Here is a 16,179-nt window from a genome sequence, read left to right as displayed (position 1 = left end):
ATGATCCATCTTATTGTCCAACTCTGCAGCACCATAAATGGTAGAGTAACTGACCTAACAAAGTCTTCACTAACATTGGTAGAGGCCAAGGAGGAATCTACCCATCTGTGTCCCTACCAATATCAACAGCTGACCATCTAACTCTTCGTATGTTCAATAACAATGGCAGAGATCATTCTACCTGCTGGTGTGTCTACCAGCATCAACTGCTGAGGAACATCTAACTCATCATCTGTTCATCACCAGTGCAGACAGACAATTATGATCGGTGCAGTTACTCATTCCATTACCATTTCCATCAGTTTTTAGTCATAAGCCAATTACCTTTTCATCCCTTCATCCCTCCTTCTAGGTGACACCCAGTAAACACACTGAAGGTCAATAATATTAAGGTAAAGTCATTGACATTGTTTTTACCACTTATTTAGGTAAAACTCTAGTAATTCGTTCTGTGAAATGTGCAAAAAAATGTTCATTCGCAAAAGCACAACTGAAGAGAAGGTGGAAAAGGGGCTTTATTGCAATCAAAATACAAAGAAAACTGTCTGAAAATAACAGCAACAGAATATCTTGCTTTATTATAATTGACTTATTGAGCTCCAGGAAGTGATTCTTCACCCGCTGGGGGTGTGGTGGAATCACCTGCGCCTCATGCATTTTTCAGGTGCTACGTTTGCGGATCTCCCTTATTGCATACACAGCATCAGTGGTGGGTCTCCACATGATCTAGAGGAAAAACAAGCATGTCAAGGTAGGGTGAGTCATTTTGTACAGATTATGGTTCTGTTTGTTGGATATTTGATATTTGGGCAGTTTTTCAAGTGCCATCTACTTTTGTTTATGAGAGAAACCCCTTAGCAGATTCCAGAGTGCCAGGAGTCTTGTACAATGCCTGATCCTGAGACTCGCCACTATGACCACATTACCACTGCACTTAATGCCCTTCACTGGCTATAAGTAAACAAAACCACAAACTTAGTTCTAGGCTTGGGCCTGAATCACAAAACCCTTAGAGGACTTCAAGCCCGCTAACCAAGGCCTACAAACATCAAGCAACTAGATGACTAGAGGTGGCATATCAGAACATGTTTGCCATCAGAACTGTCAAGTACATAAGTTTCACTGGAAGCACTTTGCCCTCTCATTACTCCAACATCTAGAAATCCCTTCACCTCTACCTTAGACTGCAAGAGGTCTTATTTAAATTTATTACAAGACTAAAACCCCTTTCATAGATGTATTTTGAGAGAGCTTCATTCTTCACATTCCCTAGAGCAGATGTTCCTCTGAACATCTATTCCCATCCCCAAGGGTTTCCCACCTCACAGTTTAAAGACCTCTCAATTAAAAAGCCTCTGAGGCATCATCAAAGCATTATAGACATTACAAGAGCATCTATGTCAGGCTTTACACAATTGCATACCTGTACTGCAGGGGGTGCTGTAATCCTCCACAGCAAACTCATCTGAAAGATTGAGGAAACAAAGAGAAGCAGCTTATATAATTTAACAAAGAAGCACAGGTTTGTCTCAACAATTTGGCTTTCTGTACAAAAGGAAGTTTCAGCAATTGATTGTTCAGTTTCACCCACTACTTCCCAACCCCTTAAACACCATTCAGATCTAATAATTCCTACTACTAGAGGGCAGGTAGTATATTATCTGTTCATCATGTAAGCAATATAGACTTTAAAGATTTATACATCCCATATTCTTTTTAGCTTTTGTGGGCTCACACATTTTATCACCGGATAGCAAATAATGCCATATTCTTTCACTCCTATTGGATAGCAACTCTGATTTATTCTATTAAAGAAAATGAGACCTTACACACAAAAAAATGAACTTTCTGAGGTGGGATCTTTTAGGTCAGAGTGGTTTATCAAAAAAGGGGGAGCATCTAACAGTCCTTTTATGCAGGAGTGTTATGCAGGCCCCTGTAGCGCAGGGGAGCCCTTAATGACCCAGGCCTCCTAACCTTTCATGGAGCCCCCTCCTCTTCAGCCCATGACCAGTGGCTATTTTTGAAATATGGTAGACTCGGGCCTCACTTCACAATCTGCTGCGGGGGACATCAGTTTGTTTTACATTAATACGGATACAGTAGAGATTTTTCACCTTACCTTTCTGCATTGTCCACAAATGCTAGATATTTGGAAGCTTTAGTATGGGACTGGTTCATCAAATAATCACAGTCCTCTCAGATGTCTAACTGAGGGCCTTATTTACAAGAAACTGACACATCATCATTGATGCGTCAGATTTATTGCGCCTGCTGCACATCCCTTAATGACGTCATGGATGTGCTGTATTTACATTACAGAGCTCCATGACACATGTTTTCACAGAAAAGTGATACATTGACGCTAAAGTGATGCATTGCTGGAGCTGTGTTGTAAAACTGACGCAACTCCAACAGTGCGAGGAGAGACCCATTGGAAGAAGTCCTGCCTCAATTTTACACCTGGTCTGGGCAGGCGGTAAAATTTTGATGCAGTGAAGTTACAGGGTGACGCAGTGAAACATTGTAAATTTCATTGTTAGTTCTATGTGTCTATTTACGTGGGAATGCCTACCCTGCATTCATTATACCTGTGGCAGGTATAATGTGACGGAGGGCTTTACAAACTGACATACTGGGCCCAATGCGACAGACTGTAAATATGGAGCACTGTAGTGCACTGCTTGCGCTGACACAGCGGCAGCGCAAAGGGCTGTAAAGGAGACCCTGAGTTTCATAAAAGTCACCTTAGCAAGTAAACTAAATTGTCAATGAAGGCTTTACAGATACTAAGTATACATTAATAATTGAGCAACAAAGAAGGGACAATTAAGGAAAGACAACCAAAAAAAAACTGCTCATAGAAGACTCGAGATCTCTTTTTCAATGGATTTACTTTCCAGATACGGGTATCCACATCTGAGAATGCACATCTTGCCAGAGAAGCCCCCCAGCAGTAGAGCTCTCCACCTATCCCTGTTGTGTGATGAGGAGTCAGGGAGTATCAGATGATCATAACTTGTCAGGATATTGCGACTTTTTTACCGGATAACAATACAATGAGTTGTTGGCTTCATTGAAATGATGGCCCATGCCACTTGTGCATGCAGCTGGCAACTCTCTTTATAATGTCTTTGAAATTAAAACATGCTTCAAATTTAGTCAACCTGTGTGCAGTAACTTCCTAGACTGAGGGCCTTGCCCACTGGTAAATTAGCATTGTATATCTAAAAATCAACCATTCTTGCATCTGGCAACATCCTTCATCCTTTTGCTAGAGATCATTTGCAAAAATCAAGCTTCTGGTGCACTCAGCATCTTGCTTCCCACATGAAAGTAGGTTAATGGCACTCTAAAGCCTGAGCCGCTGAAATAATATTGAAATGTACCTGTTTCATAGTAATCAGTCACTGTGACCATAGCGGGTTTCCTGTGTATCACCTCAAAGTCCTGCTCAACTGAGAACCAGAAGGAGATGGTAGCATTGGAGACCTACAGAAAGAAAAATAGAGGGCAGCATAATTTCACTTTGCTTTTGTATTCAGGTTGTTTCATTTTCATTTCATGAAGCTTGAGTTTCCAGTGACTACATCCTAGTTTAGAAGCTACAGCAGAAACCACAGTGATGAAAATATAATGTTTAGTATAAGGAGTTAGTTTTGCCACTCTTCCATACGTCATGTACAGCCACTATTTGGTTTGGGAGTTTAAAAGTATATGGAGAGAAATTGAATAAGGCAAGGAATACCTGTTATACTGTTTTGGAAGCTCATAAAGCCAGAATTCACTGTGGCTACTACTTACATTTGTTCTGCAATTAAATTAATATTAGTCTATTTTGACTCACAGAGTCCTTCCTTTCTTGCCCGTAATAACTCTTGCATGCGATTTCAAGGGATAAACACCTTGTAATGTAAAGTTTTGGTGAAACATAATTGAGCAGTCTAATGATAGAACCCATCACTGATAAGTAGTACGGATGTGACAAAAGCACAGGAGCGGTGTTAACGTTTCTAAAGTAATGTGCCAGAGACAAATGAGTACATGAAAAAAAATGAAATTAACAAGTCACCTGAAGTTTAACTGTATGAATAATACAAACTCTTAAGACGTTTTTTTAAGAGTTTGGTGACTATGCAACATCCACCAAAAAAATGACAGATCCTTGTACTTGTACTTCCGTCACCCAACTCAGCAGTGTAGAAACTGTTTGTTTTTTGGCAGCGGTGTCTCATGTGGCTCTGGCGTTGGAAACCACAAGATATTAGTAACAGCCGCTCCACCTCCAGTGGGAATACAGTCAGTAGTTTGCCCTGCCTGAGTCTGCCATGTTGGAAAACTACTAATGGCCCTAATTTGTAGAGACAAACCTCCATGTGCATCAGGATCAAATATTTGTTTGCTTTGAAAAACAATCGCCCAATTTGCAGAGTGGTAAAAATACATATGGTACCTGCTTGGCAAAGTTTGCTGCCTTCAGTGCATCTGCCGTGCCGGTGGCTGCACTGTTGGGTTTAGAGATCCCTAACAAGCAGGCAGGGATCACTAAATATGGTTGGTGGTCCTCCAATAGGGAAATTTAGCCATATCTTTGGGTAAACTAGTGGCCCAGCTGGTATCCCATCAGGGTCTCAAGGCACTGCTATTTTTTTCTTCTGGTCTTATATGTGTTATTACATCAATGCTTTTGTAAAGCAGTATTCATGAAGATAAAGGCAAGAAGGTTTGGTGGTTATCTACTCATGTCTTGACAGTAAAACGTGAATTTAAACTCTTTGTTGCCCAGCTTTAGTTCACTGAAAAATACTTACATGTTTCAGGTAAATAATGGCGTTGTTAGGGTGGACCTCTGTCCGTCCAATGCTCATCCAGGTATTTAGCTAGAGGCAAATAATACAAAAAGAAAATTGATGACAAAACACAACTCCTTTATTTATAACATCAAAAACAGGACCACTAAGAGAACACCATGGACTTGTGAGATTGTTTAGGTTCTTATAATTATTATTACTAACTCAGTCATTTTGGATTTTATTACTGATTTTATGTCAAATTAAAAGGGGTAGCTTTGTTTTTTACATAATACTTGATATTGGCCCTTGGCTTTTTCTGATGTTCACTGAACTTTTGAATACAGGGCATGTGAGGATCTGGGAGTCAGAATTGTTTCCCAAGATCACACAATTTTGATGGCGTGGGAAACTCAGCATTCAAATTCAGATTGTGAGGTTCTACAATCCATATACCAGAGCACACATGTATCATATGATAGCATTGAAAGAGACCTAAAACTATGCAACATTCCCAAGGCCCACTTTTAAATTGCATGCATTCAAAAACAAGATGTGACACTTAGGGAACAAGTAATTCAGCTTAAACTATTTTAGACAAAGTTGAAAATAAGACATGTATATTTGAAATAGGACAAGTCCATTATCATCAATATCATACTTGCAAAAAACATACAATGATAGAGTGCAGGAGCAATCAAAAACTAATGCAAAGAAAGACATAGGGAGTGACAGTGAAAGTGATACACTAAGAAATTGAAAATGAGATGTTGACTTATTTTGCTCTTCAAGTGCCTGCACAGCTCCTGGCATCCTACAAGCTCCTCATGAGGTACTGTTATAATCACTATTAAGTATGTGTGATGCCCGGATCATTGTGACACTCCATGCAAAGCTAAGCATTACTCAGGGCATCTTCCCTGACTCTGTGAAGTTGTCATGAATCAACTCTTGGTGTATCCAATCTGTCACAACAGTGTTTGGCATCCTTAGTCCTCCCCACTAGGCCTCTTCATACTTAAATGTTGCGTACATTAGAAATCACATATTTAAGCTGTTTGCAATAGATATGGACCACTATGTATAATATTGGTTCTTTCTACAGCTTACATTCACCGATTGCCTGCTATCCTTGAGAGCCTTCTCCCACTATATTCTTGAAACCCTGCATGAAAAAGTGAACTTGACATACTTTCTTTCTTCAGAGTGACCTTCTTCTAACCTTCCTCTACATACCTTCTATTTATGAGTGCAGCCGCATCTCCGTCTCGTATCTGCCTATCTCATTCCTTCTTATTCTAATTCTGCAATTGGCTGATACCTCATTTCATAGTTCATAACTGCTCCTCCTTAAAATCCTTTCCCTGTGATTACATAGTCCCCGCCAGCCTATCCATTGCACCAGCCATTAGCCTGAAACCATATAGCCCCAGCTAATGATCTCTCCTAACTGGTAGTAATATACCACATAGCATCTGAAGTGAATGCAAGCAGTTGTTTCTTGACGACACATGACTATATGCAATAACCAACAATAACCACTAGATTAACCACCAACATTGGGTTCTGGACTAGCGTGGTACTCGCAATAGAGCGCTTCAACACCTCATCCGGGGTAGTAAACGCTATGTAAATCCAATTAAAATTACAATTACCACTGTTGCCAATGTGAGGTTAGAGTACTTTCAAGCAGTGGTTTACGCCCTACCTTTATAATGGATCCATATTAGTATTCTCAGCTCATTCATCATTAACAGTAATGAATGAGATGTTTTTGCCTAAATGATGTGAAAACCAAATTCTTGTCCTCAAGTTCTCCCATTGATTCCATTGATTTCTGCACGTCCTGCCCAATTCAAGTGATCTTGTGACACATTATCCCCTCAACCAAGGGCAAAAGAATTGAATTCTTACTTGCTTGTGCTGTTTCCCCTGAATCATGCATCAACTCTATCTTTTTATATGGCAACCTCATATTAAAGTATATTTGCAACATGAACGACAATTTTTTTGATTGAGATATCAGCATCATCACCCAACTGTGCTTGATCATAAACTGTGCTCAAGCGCATCAATTCTTGCCCAGTCCAAAAACTACAAATACTTTAGAATTTTGCAGTTAAAAAAGTTGTCGGCTACAGTGGTGTTTACTTTAGAATGCTCTATTTTGGCTTTCAGCCAGAAAAACATACCAATTTAAGGTCCTTGTGTTAATCGTCCAAATCTTCCCCATACCCTCTAAAGTACCTCTCTGTACTCTAATTCCAGTTACCATACACTCTGTTCTTCCCAACCATGTTTTCAAAGTACTCTCATCCTGTCACCAATATTTCAGGCCCTACAGATATTTAAAATGACCTATTAAATAAACCAGATTCTCACCCGGGTTAGGACCCTTAGATTACTAAGAGCAGAAGGTACATATCTAAAAGATCAAAATAGGAACTATAATGTAACAACAGTGACGGAAACCAATGCAGGAACATGGAAGAACTGGAAAGGTGGCCACATAACATAAAGGGGAATGGGAAATACTTGTATAATAATACGGCACCTTTCCAAGATGTATGTGGATTTGCGAGCACAGTATCTGCACCTGGCATAATAATATAATAATGCCAACTTCAAAATACTCCCTATCCATCCATTTGTTGGAATGTCATGATATTCCAACCCCAACCACAATACACAATACAAACCTTTACTAATCAAATATGAGTTAAATTTTAACTGGTCTTGTAAAGTTACCTTTTTAACTGTAGACTTTACAGGGATGAAGCCAGAGGGCATTTTCACATCCACAACGGCCATATTTGAGGATGGACGTCTACCAACGTAACTGGAAGGAACATTGAAAGAGAGAGGGGGTTTACTGCAGAAAGACATTCAACAGCATAGCAGGCAGATAAGATGTTTCATATTGCGTAAAAGAAGAGGCCTGTTTATTGCTGTGACAGCAAATCGCCAAAAACTGTATTGGACAGAATTCAATGCAATCCATAGCACATGCACATTTACTGGTTATGTTTTGTAAAAGACTTCTGAAGGCCATAAAACCTAAATCTCAGTTTTGGTTAATTAGATTCCACAGTATGCTATTGCGTCTCTCCTCCAATGTATTTACAGTGCTGAGATACTTGACTGTATTATAACACAGATTAACAAACAAATTTTAATATACAGGGAGTGCAGAATTATTAGGCAAATGAGTATTTTGACCACATCATCCTCTTTATGCATGTTGTCTTACTCCAAGCTGTATAGGCTCGAAAGCCTACTACCAATTAAGCATATTAGGTGATGTGCATCTCTGTAATGAGAAGGGGTGTGGTCTAATGACATCAACACCCTATATCAGGTGTGCATAATTATTAGGCAACTTCCTTTCCTTTGGCAAAATGGGTCAAAAGAAGGACTTGACAGGCTCAGAAAAGTCAAAAATAGTGAGATATCTTGCAGAGGGATGCAGCTCTCTTAAAATTGCAAAGCTTCTGAAGCGTTATCATCGAACAATCAAGCGTTTCATTCAAAATAGTCAACAGGGTCGCAAGAAGCGTGTGGAAAAACCAAGGCGCAAAATAACTGCCCATGAACTGAGAAAAGTCAAGCGTGCAGCTGCCACGATGCCACTTGCCACCAGTTTGGCCATATTTCAGAGCTGCAACATCACTAGAGTGCCCAAAAGCACAAGGTGTGCAATACTCAGAGACATGGCCAAGGTAAGAAAGGCTGAAAGACGACCACCACTGAACAAGACACACAAGCTGAAACGTCAAGACTGGGCCAAGAAATATCTCAAGACTGATTTTTCTAAGGTTTTATGGACTGATGAAATGAGAGTGAGTCTTGATGGGCCAGATGGATGGGCCCGTGGCTGGATTGGTAAAGGGCAGAGAGCTCCAGTCTGACTCAGACGCCAGCAAGGTGGAGGTGGAGTACTGGTTTGGGCTGGTATCATCAAAGATGAGCTTGTGGGGCCTTTTCGGGTTGAGGATGGAGTCAAGCTCAACTCCCAGTCCTACTGCCAGTTCCTGGAAGACACCTTCTTCAAGCAGTGGTACAGGAAGAAGTCTGCATCCTTCAAGAAAAACATGATTTTCATGCAGGACAATGCTCCATCACACGCGTCCAAGTACTCCACAGCGTGGCTGGCAAGAAAGGGTATAAAAGAAGGAAATCTAATGACATGGCCTCCTTGTTCACCTGATCTGAACCCCATTGAGAACCTGTGGTCCATCATCAAATGTGAGATTTACAAGGAGGGAAAACAGTACACCTCTCTGAACAGTGTCTGGGAGGCTGTGGTTGCTGCTGCACGCAATGTTGATGGTGAACAGATCAAAACACTGACAGAATCCATGGATGGCAGGCTTTTGAGTGTCCTTGCAAAGAAAGGTGGCTATATTGGTCACTGATTTGTTTTTGTTTTGTTTTTGAATGTCAGAAATGTATATTTGTGAATGTTAAGATGTTATATTGGTTTCACTGGTAATAATAAATAATTGAAATGGGTATATATTTTTTTTTGTTAAGTTGCCTAATAATTATGCACAGTAATAGTCACCTGCACACACAGATATCCCCCTAACATAGCTAAAACTAAAAACAAACTAGAAACTACTTCCAAAAATATTCAGCTTTGATATTAATGAGTTTTTTGGGTTCATTGAGAACATGGTTGTTGTTCAATAATAAAATTAATCCTCAAAAATACAACTTGCCTAATAATTCTGCACTCCCTGTATGTGGGGTAGGCAGTTTGGTCATACACTCTGCTAAGATCTTCTAGGGGTGTCTCTTTCCTGTTTTGTCTATGACATGCTACCACAGAGAGGGACAGAGTGGTCACACTCTGCGAAGACATGCCAGCGGGGTGCCACGATCATCCTTTGTCTATCATGTGCTAATATAGAGAGGGGCAGAGTGGTCACATCATCTGCTAGGATATTCCAGCCCTCTGGCCAGACCATAATTCTTCTGCACTCATAATGGGTAAGCATAGGAAAATGCCACTGGTGCCTTGCTTATGCTATAAACGTTTCAACAGACACTAACTCTCCTCCCATATTAGAATATTGTAATGTTGAGAGCTCCTTTAGAGATAATGGAGCAATAGCAGTCTATAAACGCTGGTACAGGCCACTGTTTTTACAATTAAAATGTCCTAAACCACAGCCTCTGCCTCCCTCATTTGCCTGTCCCTTCAAGATATGTGGATTGGACAGGTAGAAGATAGAGGTGGAACCTGTGGACCAGGGCACCCAGGAGCCTTTCCAATTCCTCCTTCCAAATCTCAGCATCACTAGAGGCTTGTATAGAAGGAGGGGGCATTCTGCTCAGCGCCAGGGTCACCCTGGCTTCCTGAACAAGGAAAAACAGCTTGGATGAGCCCAGGAACAACCAAGAACTGACTTCAGCTTCCTTTCACAGCTGCTGCTGTTTAACAATTAACAGAAATGGTCCTGAGTGCAGCTGTAATTGTTGAACATTTACAACAATATACTTAGGACTAACCTTTGACTTAAAACTAACGCAGTTGTCACATTTAGAACGAATTAGTAACAGACTGACATCAGGAGCTTGCTTTGCGCATCTATACGGGAGAGGAGCTCTTGGCCCAACATTAACATTGTTACTATGAAAAATTGTCCAATTTTTGTTATATGAGGCAATAGTTTTTAGTAAACAAATAATGGAGGTATTAAATACAATTTTTATTAAACTTGTATGACTAACTTTTAATTTACGATCTTCGACCTCAAAAGACTTTGGCCTTATTCAGCTGTTTTAATTTATATATATATATATATATATATATATATATATATATATATATATATATATATATATATATATATATATATAATAATATAGGCACTTATTTATGAGACTGTCATGATGCACCACTATCCATTTAAAGGACCTCATTAGAGACGATTTCAAAATACAGGGAAAAGCTAGTGGCGGCCTCTGAAACTGAGCAAGATCTTTTAAGAGAAAACCATGAACTGCCCACAATAAAACCCTTAGCATTACTAAGATTACAAGGAAGCTGTTAATTAAAAGGAACATAAAAACTATATTGTGTGAGAGTGACTTGGATGCTAAAACAAAGTATAAGAACTTTCAGTACACATAGGGCACATTCTCAAATAAAAGGCAATTTTATCTACACTCTACCTTAAATTTGTGGACAAAAAAAAACATTTTACATGTTAGGCTCTTACACATCCCACTATTGCAGTTTGAGAGTTCATGGATTCAGACTGGGGACAAAAATTGAAAATTTTGCTTTTGCACCCCCTCTTCTGAAACATAAACTGTTAGAAATGTCCCTCTCTGCAGGGTTACCTCCAAACTTGTTGACTTATTCCCCTCCCCTTTTTGCTGATTTCTTTTTGTTGGCCTTGGGACTCCGAGTACTTTACGACTACTGACTACTGCTAAAGTGCAGGTGCCCTCCTCCCTACACAGTTTGATTGATACATCCACAATTGGCATATTTAATTCACATATAAGTCCCTAGTAAAATGCATTAGATGTACACAGGGTCTGTTAATTAAATGCTACTAGTGGCACTGCAGCACTGCTTGTGCCAATCATTCAAATAGCCATTAAACATGTCTCAGGCCTGCCATTGCAGAGGCTGTGTGTGCAGGTTACAAAGCCATGTTGACTTGGCATTGAAACCCACTTGCCAAGCCTTAAACTCCCCTTTTATGACATATAGGTCACACCTAAGACAGGCCCTTGGTAGCCCATAGGGCAGGGTGTGATATAACTAAATGGTAGAACCCCTAAGTTTTACATGTCCTGGTAGTGGAAAACCCCAAATGATGTTTTAACTACTGTGAGGAGTACCCGTCTCAAAGGTTAACATTGGGGATTCATTATTACATTTAATAACCTATAATTCCTAATTGAGAAGGAGTAGATACGTCATTTAGTACCTATGGTATTGTAATAAGAAATTCTCTTTAATGGTACATTTGGAAATATTTTTACAATTTTGAAAATGGCACTTCAGAAAGTTGGCATTTTGCTGCTCTTATCCCTGTGTGCCTGCAGCTTATCTACAATACACACATGGGCTGGGTGACAGCTGGACTTTGTGCATTCTCTCTAGACAGCAATACACAAAGGAACTTGGGTGTGACTGATGGGCCATACTGGGCAGGATAGGAGGGAGGAGCTGGCACTTACACCTGAATGTGCAGTGTTCTGCTTCAACACAAATGGCTGCATACCCCATGTAGTGAGTCTGGAAGCCAGGTAGGAAGAAAGGACCTCTGTGCACTTCAAAGACCATTCTTTGAAGACACCCCCACTCAGTACACTGCTGGACTTATGAAGACCACTGCCAGGAAGAAGAAATGCTGTGCTGCTACAATGACCGCCACTCTGGACAGCTGCTCTGGGAGAACTGCTTTTCTGCTGTGCTGGCATGCTGTTTGCTGCCCTTTGCCCTGCTGAGGAAGTACTGGACCCACCTCACATGAACCCAAAGTGACTCCAAGGGCTGGCTGGCTTACCTCCTGTTTTCTGAAGTTTCAGGGACACAAAAGACTTCCAACTCACCTGCTACAGCCCCTGACCCCCCAGTCCTGGGCCCTTGAAAGTGTTTTTTTGGCTCCTGAAATGAAGCTTTTGGGCTCTTTGTGACGGGCCCGCTCACATCAGAACCATGCCACTTGCCCGAAGAATTGGCACAGGCCTCTGTAAGTTTGTCTCTTCACACTGCAAGCATCCCGGCTCATGACTGTGAGGCTCCAGGCTGCTCATCTGTGATGCCCAAGCAACTCTTCGCACCCACAGGCCACTACTAGTGGCACTCTTCTTGCTCCCTGTGAATGGGACTCTTGGCTCAATTCTTGAGAAGGTAAAACTTTAGTGGTACTTGTGTGGGACTGTATCCGACCCACGTCCATCAAGGTCAACCTAAACATTTGGATTTTACCCAGTCTAACGTGATCAGACAGCTTGGATTGGCACTTTATGCGTTTAAATTCTTCATCTGTTTATTCTTTAACAATTCATCTGTCGACTTCTACTTATTGGACTTTTGTTGTTTTGGTCTTGTTTTGTTCGTACAATTAAATTCTATTTTCTCTAGCCTGGTGCGGAGTCTTGTTGTGGTGTTTTTACTGTGTTACTGTTTGAAGTGTTGCACAAATACGTTACACATTGCCTCTTAGGTTAAGCCTGTCCGCTCTGTGCCAATCTAACAGAGAGTGAGCACAGTTTCATTTATGGTGCGTATCTGAATTACCTTGACTAGTATTGTGGTTCCTCCTTGGACATGGGGCATAGCTCTGCTAACCAGAAACTCAATTTCTAACATAAGCCATATCCTTTTTGTATGTCCCTATCTCGCAGGACTTCAGAAACAATCATCTGAAATTACTTTTAAGTGAAGCGATCACAAGAACACTCAAAGATTCAAATATGTATTGTTTCTCCGGGAGTTCTAACAAACATATTGGTCGAACAACCACATTTCTTTCATTGTTGGGGATGTGCCTTAAGACAGAGCAGAAATAATTTACCCTGATGATATTGAATTTTAAAGTTTTAATTATGAATTCTTAGCTGTTAAGTTTGGCTTATGAATTCTTAACTGCTGATTGATTATGATTATATTTTATTATTAGTAGTATCTATTTGGTTGTTCCTTTTTACTATTTATTCTATTGTATTGATTTTGAATTTAAAATATGCAATACACATTTACCTACCTATCTACCATTCACAGGCCTTTGTTTTCAATTAGGACATTCCACCCTCATGGGATAGAATGTTATAATAGCCTTAAACCCACAGTAGTGTTCTATACCAGCCGTTAAATTCACACTCCGGCCTTTTATAGCTGGCATAGCTTGCTAGAGCAGACTATTAGGCTATATTAATGATCTGCTATTATGCAAATATAACACTCAAAAGCTCCTCCTCCTCCTCCATACTGTCCCCATGGAGGAACAAACATGACTCATAAATTCTCTGGATTTAGCATTTATCTCATAACATGGAGAATGTCCCATTTCCACAACACTGTAAATAAGTTTTTAGAATGTAATCCTGGAGGAAGGTGTTAATGTCCAGCTTCAATGGTGTTCTTCTTCAAGCTGCACTGCCTGTTGAAAGCTTTAAGTGACATACTCCAACATGTAGTTATGAGGAGTAACCACCTGTCAGGTCCTCAAGCTACATCAGCATCACTTCTTCATGCTGTAAAGTGGAATCAATGCCACCTGAAAGCTCATCAAACTGCACTCTGGGCTCAGTACCACCTGAAGGTTCACGTGCTGCAAAGAGGTCTCAATACCACATGTCAAGTCCACAGTCTGTGGAGTGGACTCAATCCTACCTGTAAGGACCGTAAGCTACAAAGTGGCTAAATAATATCTGTCAGGTCCTCAAGCTGCAAAATGAACTCAATACCACCAGAAAGACACTTAAATTGCAAAATGGACTCTGTACCACTTGATAGGTATATAATCTACAAAGTGGAATCAATGCCACTCGTCAGGTACTCAGGCCGGAAGCTGGACCCAATGTCACCCGTCAGGTCGCGATCTGAAATGTGGACTCAGTGCCACTTGTTATCTTCTTAAATTGGAAAGACAACTCATTACCTCCTATTAGATCTGCAGTCTGGATAGTTCCCCCAGTAAGGCCCTCAAAAGCTGCTAAGAGGACTCAGTACCACCTATCAGGTCCTCAAACTGCAAAGTGGACTCAATGCTATCTGTCAGCTACTCAAAATGCAAACAGGACTCAATACCACCTGTCAGGTCTGCAGCCTAGAAAGTGCACTTAACACCACCTGTCATCACCTCTAACTGCAAACTGGACTCAATATCACGTGACCTCTACTGCAAAGAGTAGTCAGTGTCACCAGCCAGATCCTCAAGCTGCAAAGTGAATCCTATTCCACCTGTCCGTTCTACAGTCTGCAGAGTGGACTCAATACCACCTGTCAGATCCTCACAATACAAACTAGGCTCAATATCACCTGCCAACTACTCAAGCTGCAAACTGGACTGAGAGCTTAGATAGCACAATATGTTTTGTTAGGAAACTGGGATGACCCTGAAAAAACTACCCCCGACCTTGAGGTGGCATTGATGTCCTTCAGAACAAGGATCATGTTCGAAGTATTCTTGCTTAGATAACATTGTACCTACCCTGCAAAAAGACCAACCCAAGCTTACCTGACATTTACATGGACTTCAAAGGTATTTTGAGATTTCTGGTCACAGATGTCGGGTACAGTCCAGACGTGAAGATCAAATGGAGCATCTCCCTTCGGATAAGGAATGTTGTATCGGAGGGTGGACTGCAAGACAATTACAGAAATGAGCCATGAATTATTTCATCCTTTGAGTCCTGTGCGTCAGCAGCTCTAGGCAAATCTTTCATTGTCGGTGGCTCTCTTGTCTCTGGAATCTATCATCTAGGCATGTGCCTTTTTCTGAGTACCTAACTCTTTGAGAGTTAAAATATTGTTTCCTGTCTCTTTTTTCACTAAATCATTCCCTGTCTCACAAGGGGCTGAGGTCCCACAGTAAAACATAACTTAACAAGTGTTGGAAATGGCCTTTCTGCAGGGTTACCACCAAACGTTTTGCCTTTCTCTTTTTCTGACCACATTTTTGCTGGCTTTAGGACTCTGCACTCTTTACCACTGCTAATCAGTGCTAAAGTGCATATGCTCGCTCCCCAAAACATAGTGACATTGGCTCATACCCACTTGGCATATTTAATTTACTTGTAAGTCCCTAGCAAAGTGCACTACATGTGCCCGGGGCCTGTAAATTAAACGCTGCTAGTGGGCCTGCAGCACTGGTTGTGCCACCCACATAAGTAGCCCTTAACCATGTCTCAGGCCTGCCACTGCAAGGCCTGTGTGTGCAGTTTCACTGCCACTTTGACTTGGCATTTAAAAGTAATTGCCAAGCTTTAAACTCCCCTTTTTCTACACATAAGCCACCCCTAAGGTAGTCCCTAGGTAGCCCATAGGGCAGGATGGTATGAAGGTAAAAAGTAGGACATGAACATGTGTGTTCTATTTGTCCTGGTAGTGTAAAACTCCTAAATTCGTTTTACACTGCTGTGAGGCCTGCTCCTTTCATAGGATAGCATTAAGGCTACCCTCATATACTGTTTGAGCGGTAGATTCTGATCTCAAAGGAGTAACCAGGTCATATTTAGGATGGCCAGAATGGTAATAGAAAATCCTGCTTATAGGTGAAGTTGGATTTTAGAAAGTGAGCATTTCTCTATACTTAAATCCTTCTGTGCCTTCCAATCCACGTCTGGCTGGGTTAGTTGGCTGGGTTAGTTGACGGTCCCTTGTGCATTTCACTCAGACAATCCCAAACACAGGATG

At 40.9% G+C, this 16,179-nt stretch overlaps 1 protein-coding gene across 1 annotated transcript in view; it reads right to left on the bottom strand.

Moving 5' to 3' along the window:
* Positions 1–495: 495 nt before the first annotated feature.
* LOC138303636 (alpha-2-macroglobulin-like) overlaps positions 496–16,179 on the bottom strand; it is a 133,922-nt gene continuing 118,238 nt past the window's right edge. Inside the window, exons 31-36 of the mRNA XM_069242933.1 lie at positions 15,002–15,126; positions 7,539–7,629; positions 4,812–4,880; positions 3,390–3,492; positions 1,424–1,465; positions 496–726 (exon numbers count right to left, since the gene is read on the bottom strand). Coding sequence (XP_069099034.1) covers positions 704–726; positions 1,424–1,465; positions 3,390–3,492; positions 4,812–4,880; positions 7,539–7,629; positions 15,002–15,126 — 453 coding nt within the window. The 3' untranslated portion in view covers positions 496–703. The remainder of the gene's footprint in view (positions 727–1,423; positions 1,466–3,389; positions 3,493–4,811; positions 4,881–7,538; positions 7,630–15,001; positions 15,127–16,179) is intronic.

This window comes from Pleurodeles waltl, chromosome 7 (assembly GCF_031143425.1).
Source record: "Pleurodeles waltl isolate 20211129_DDA chromosome 7, aPleWal1.hap1.20221129, whole genome shotgun sequence".
In the NCBI taxonomy this organism is placed as follows: domain Eukaryota; kingdom Metazoa; phylum Chordata; class Amphibia; order Caudata; family Salamandridae; genus Pleurodeles; species Pleurodeles waltl.
The sequence above is the reverse complement of the archived record's forward strand: the minus strand, read 5'-3'. Positions and strand labels throughout refer to the sequence as shown.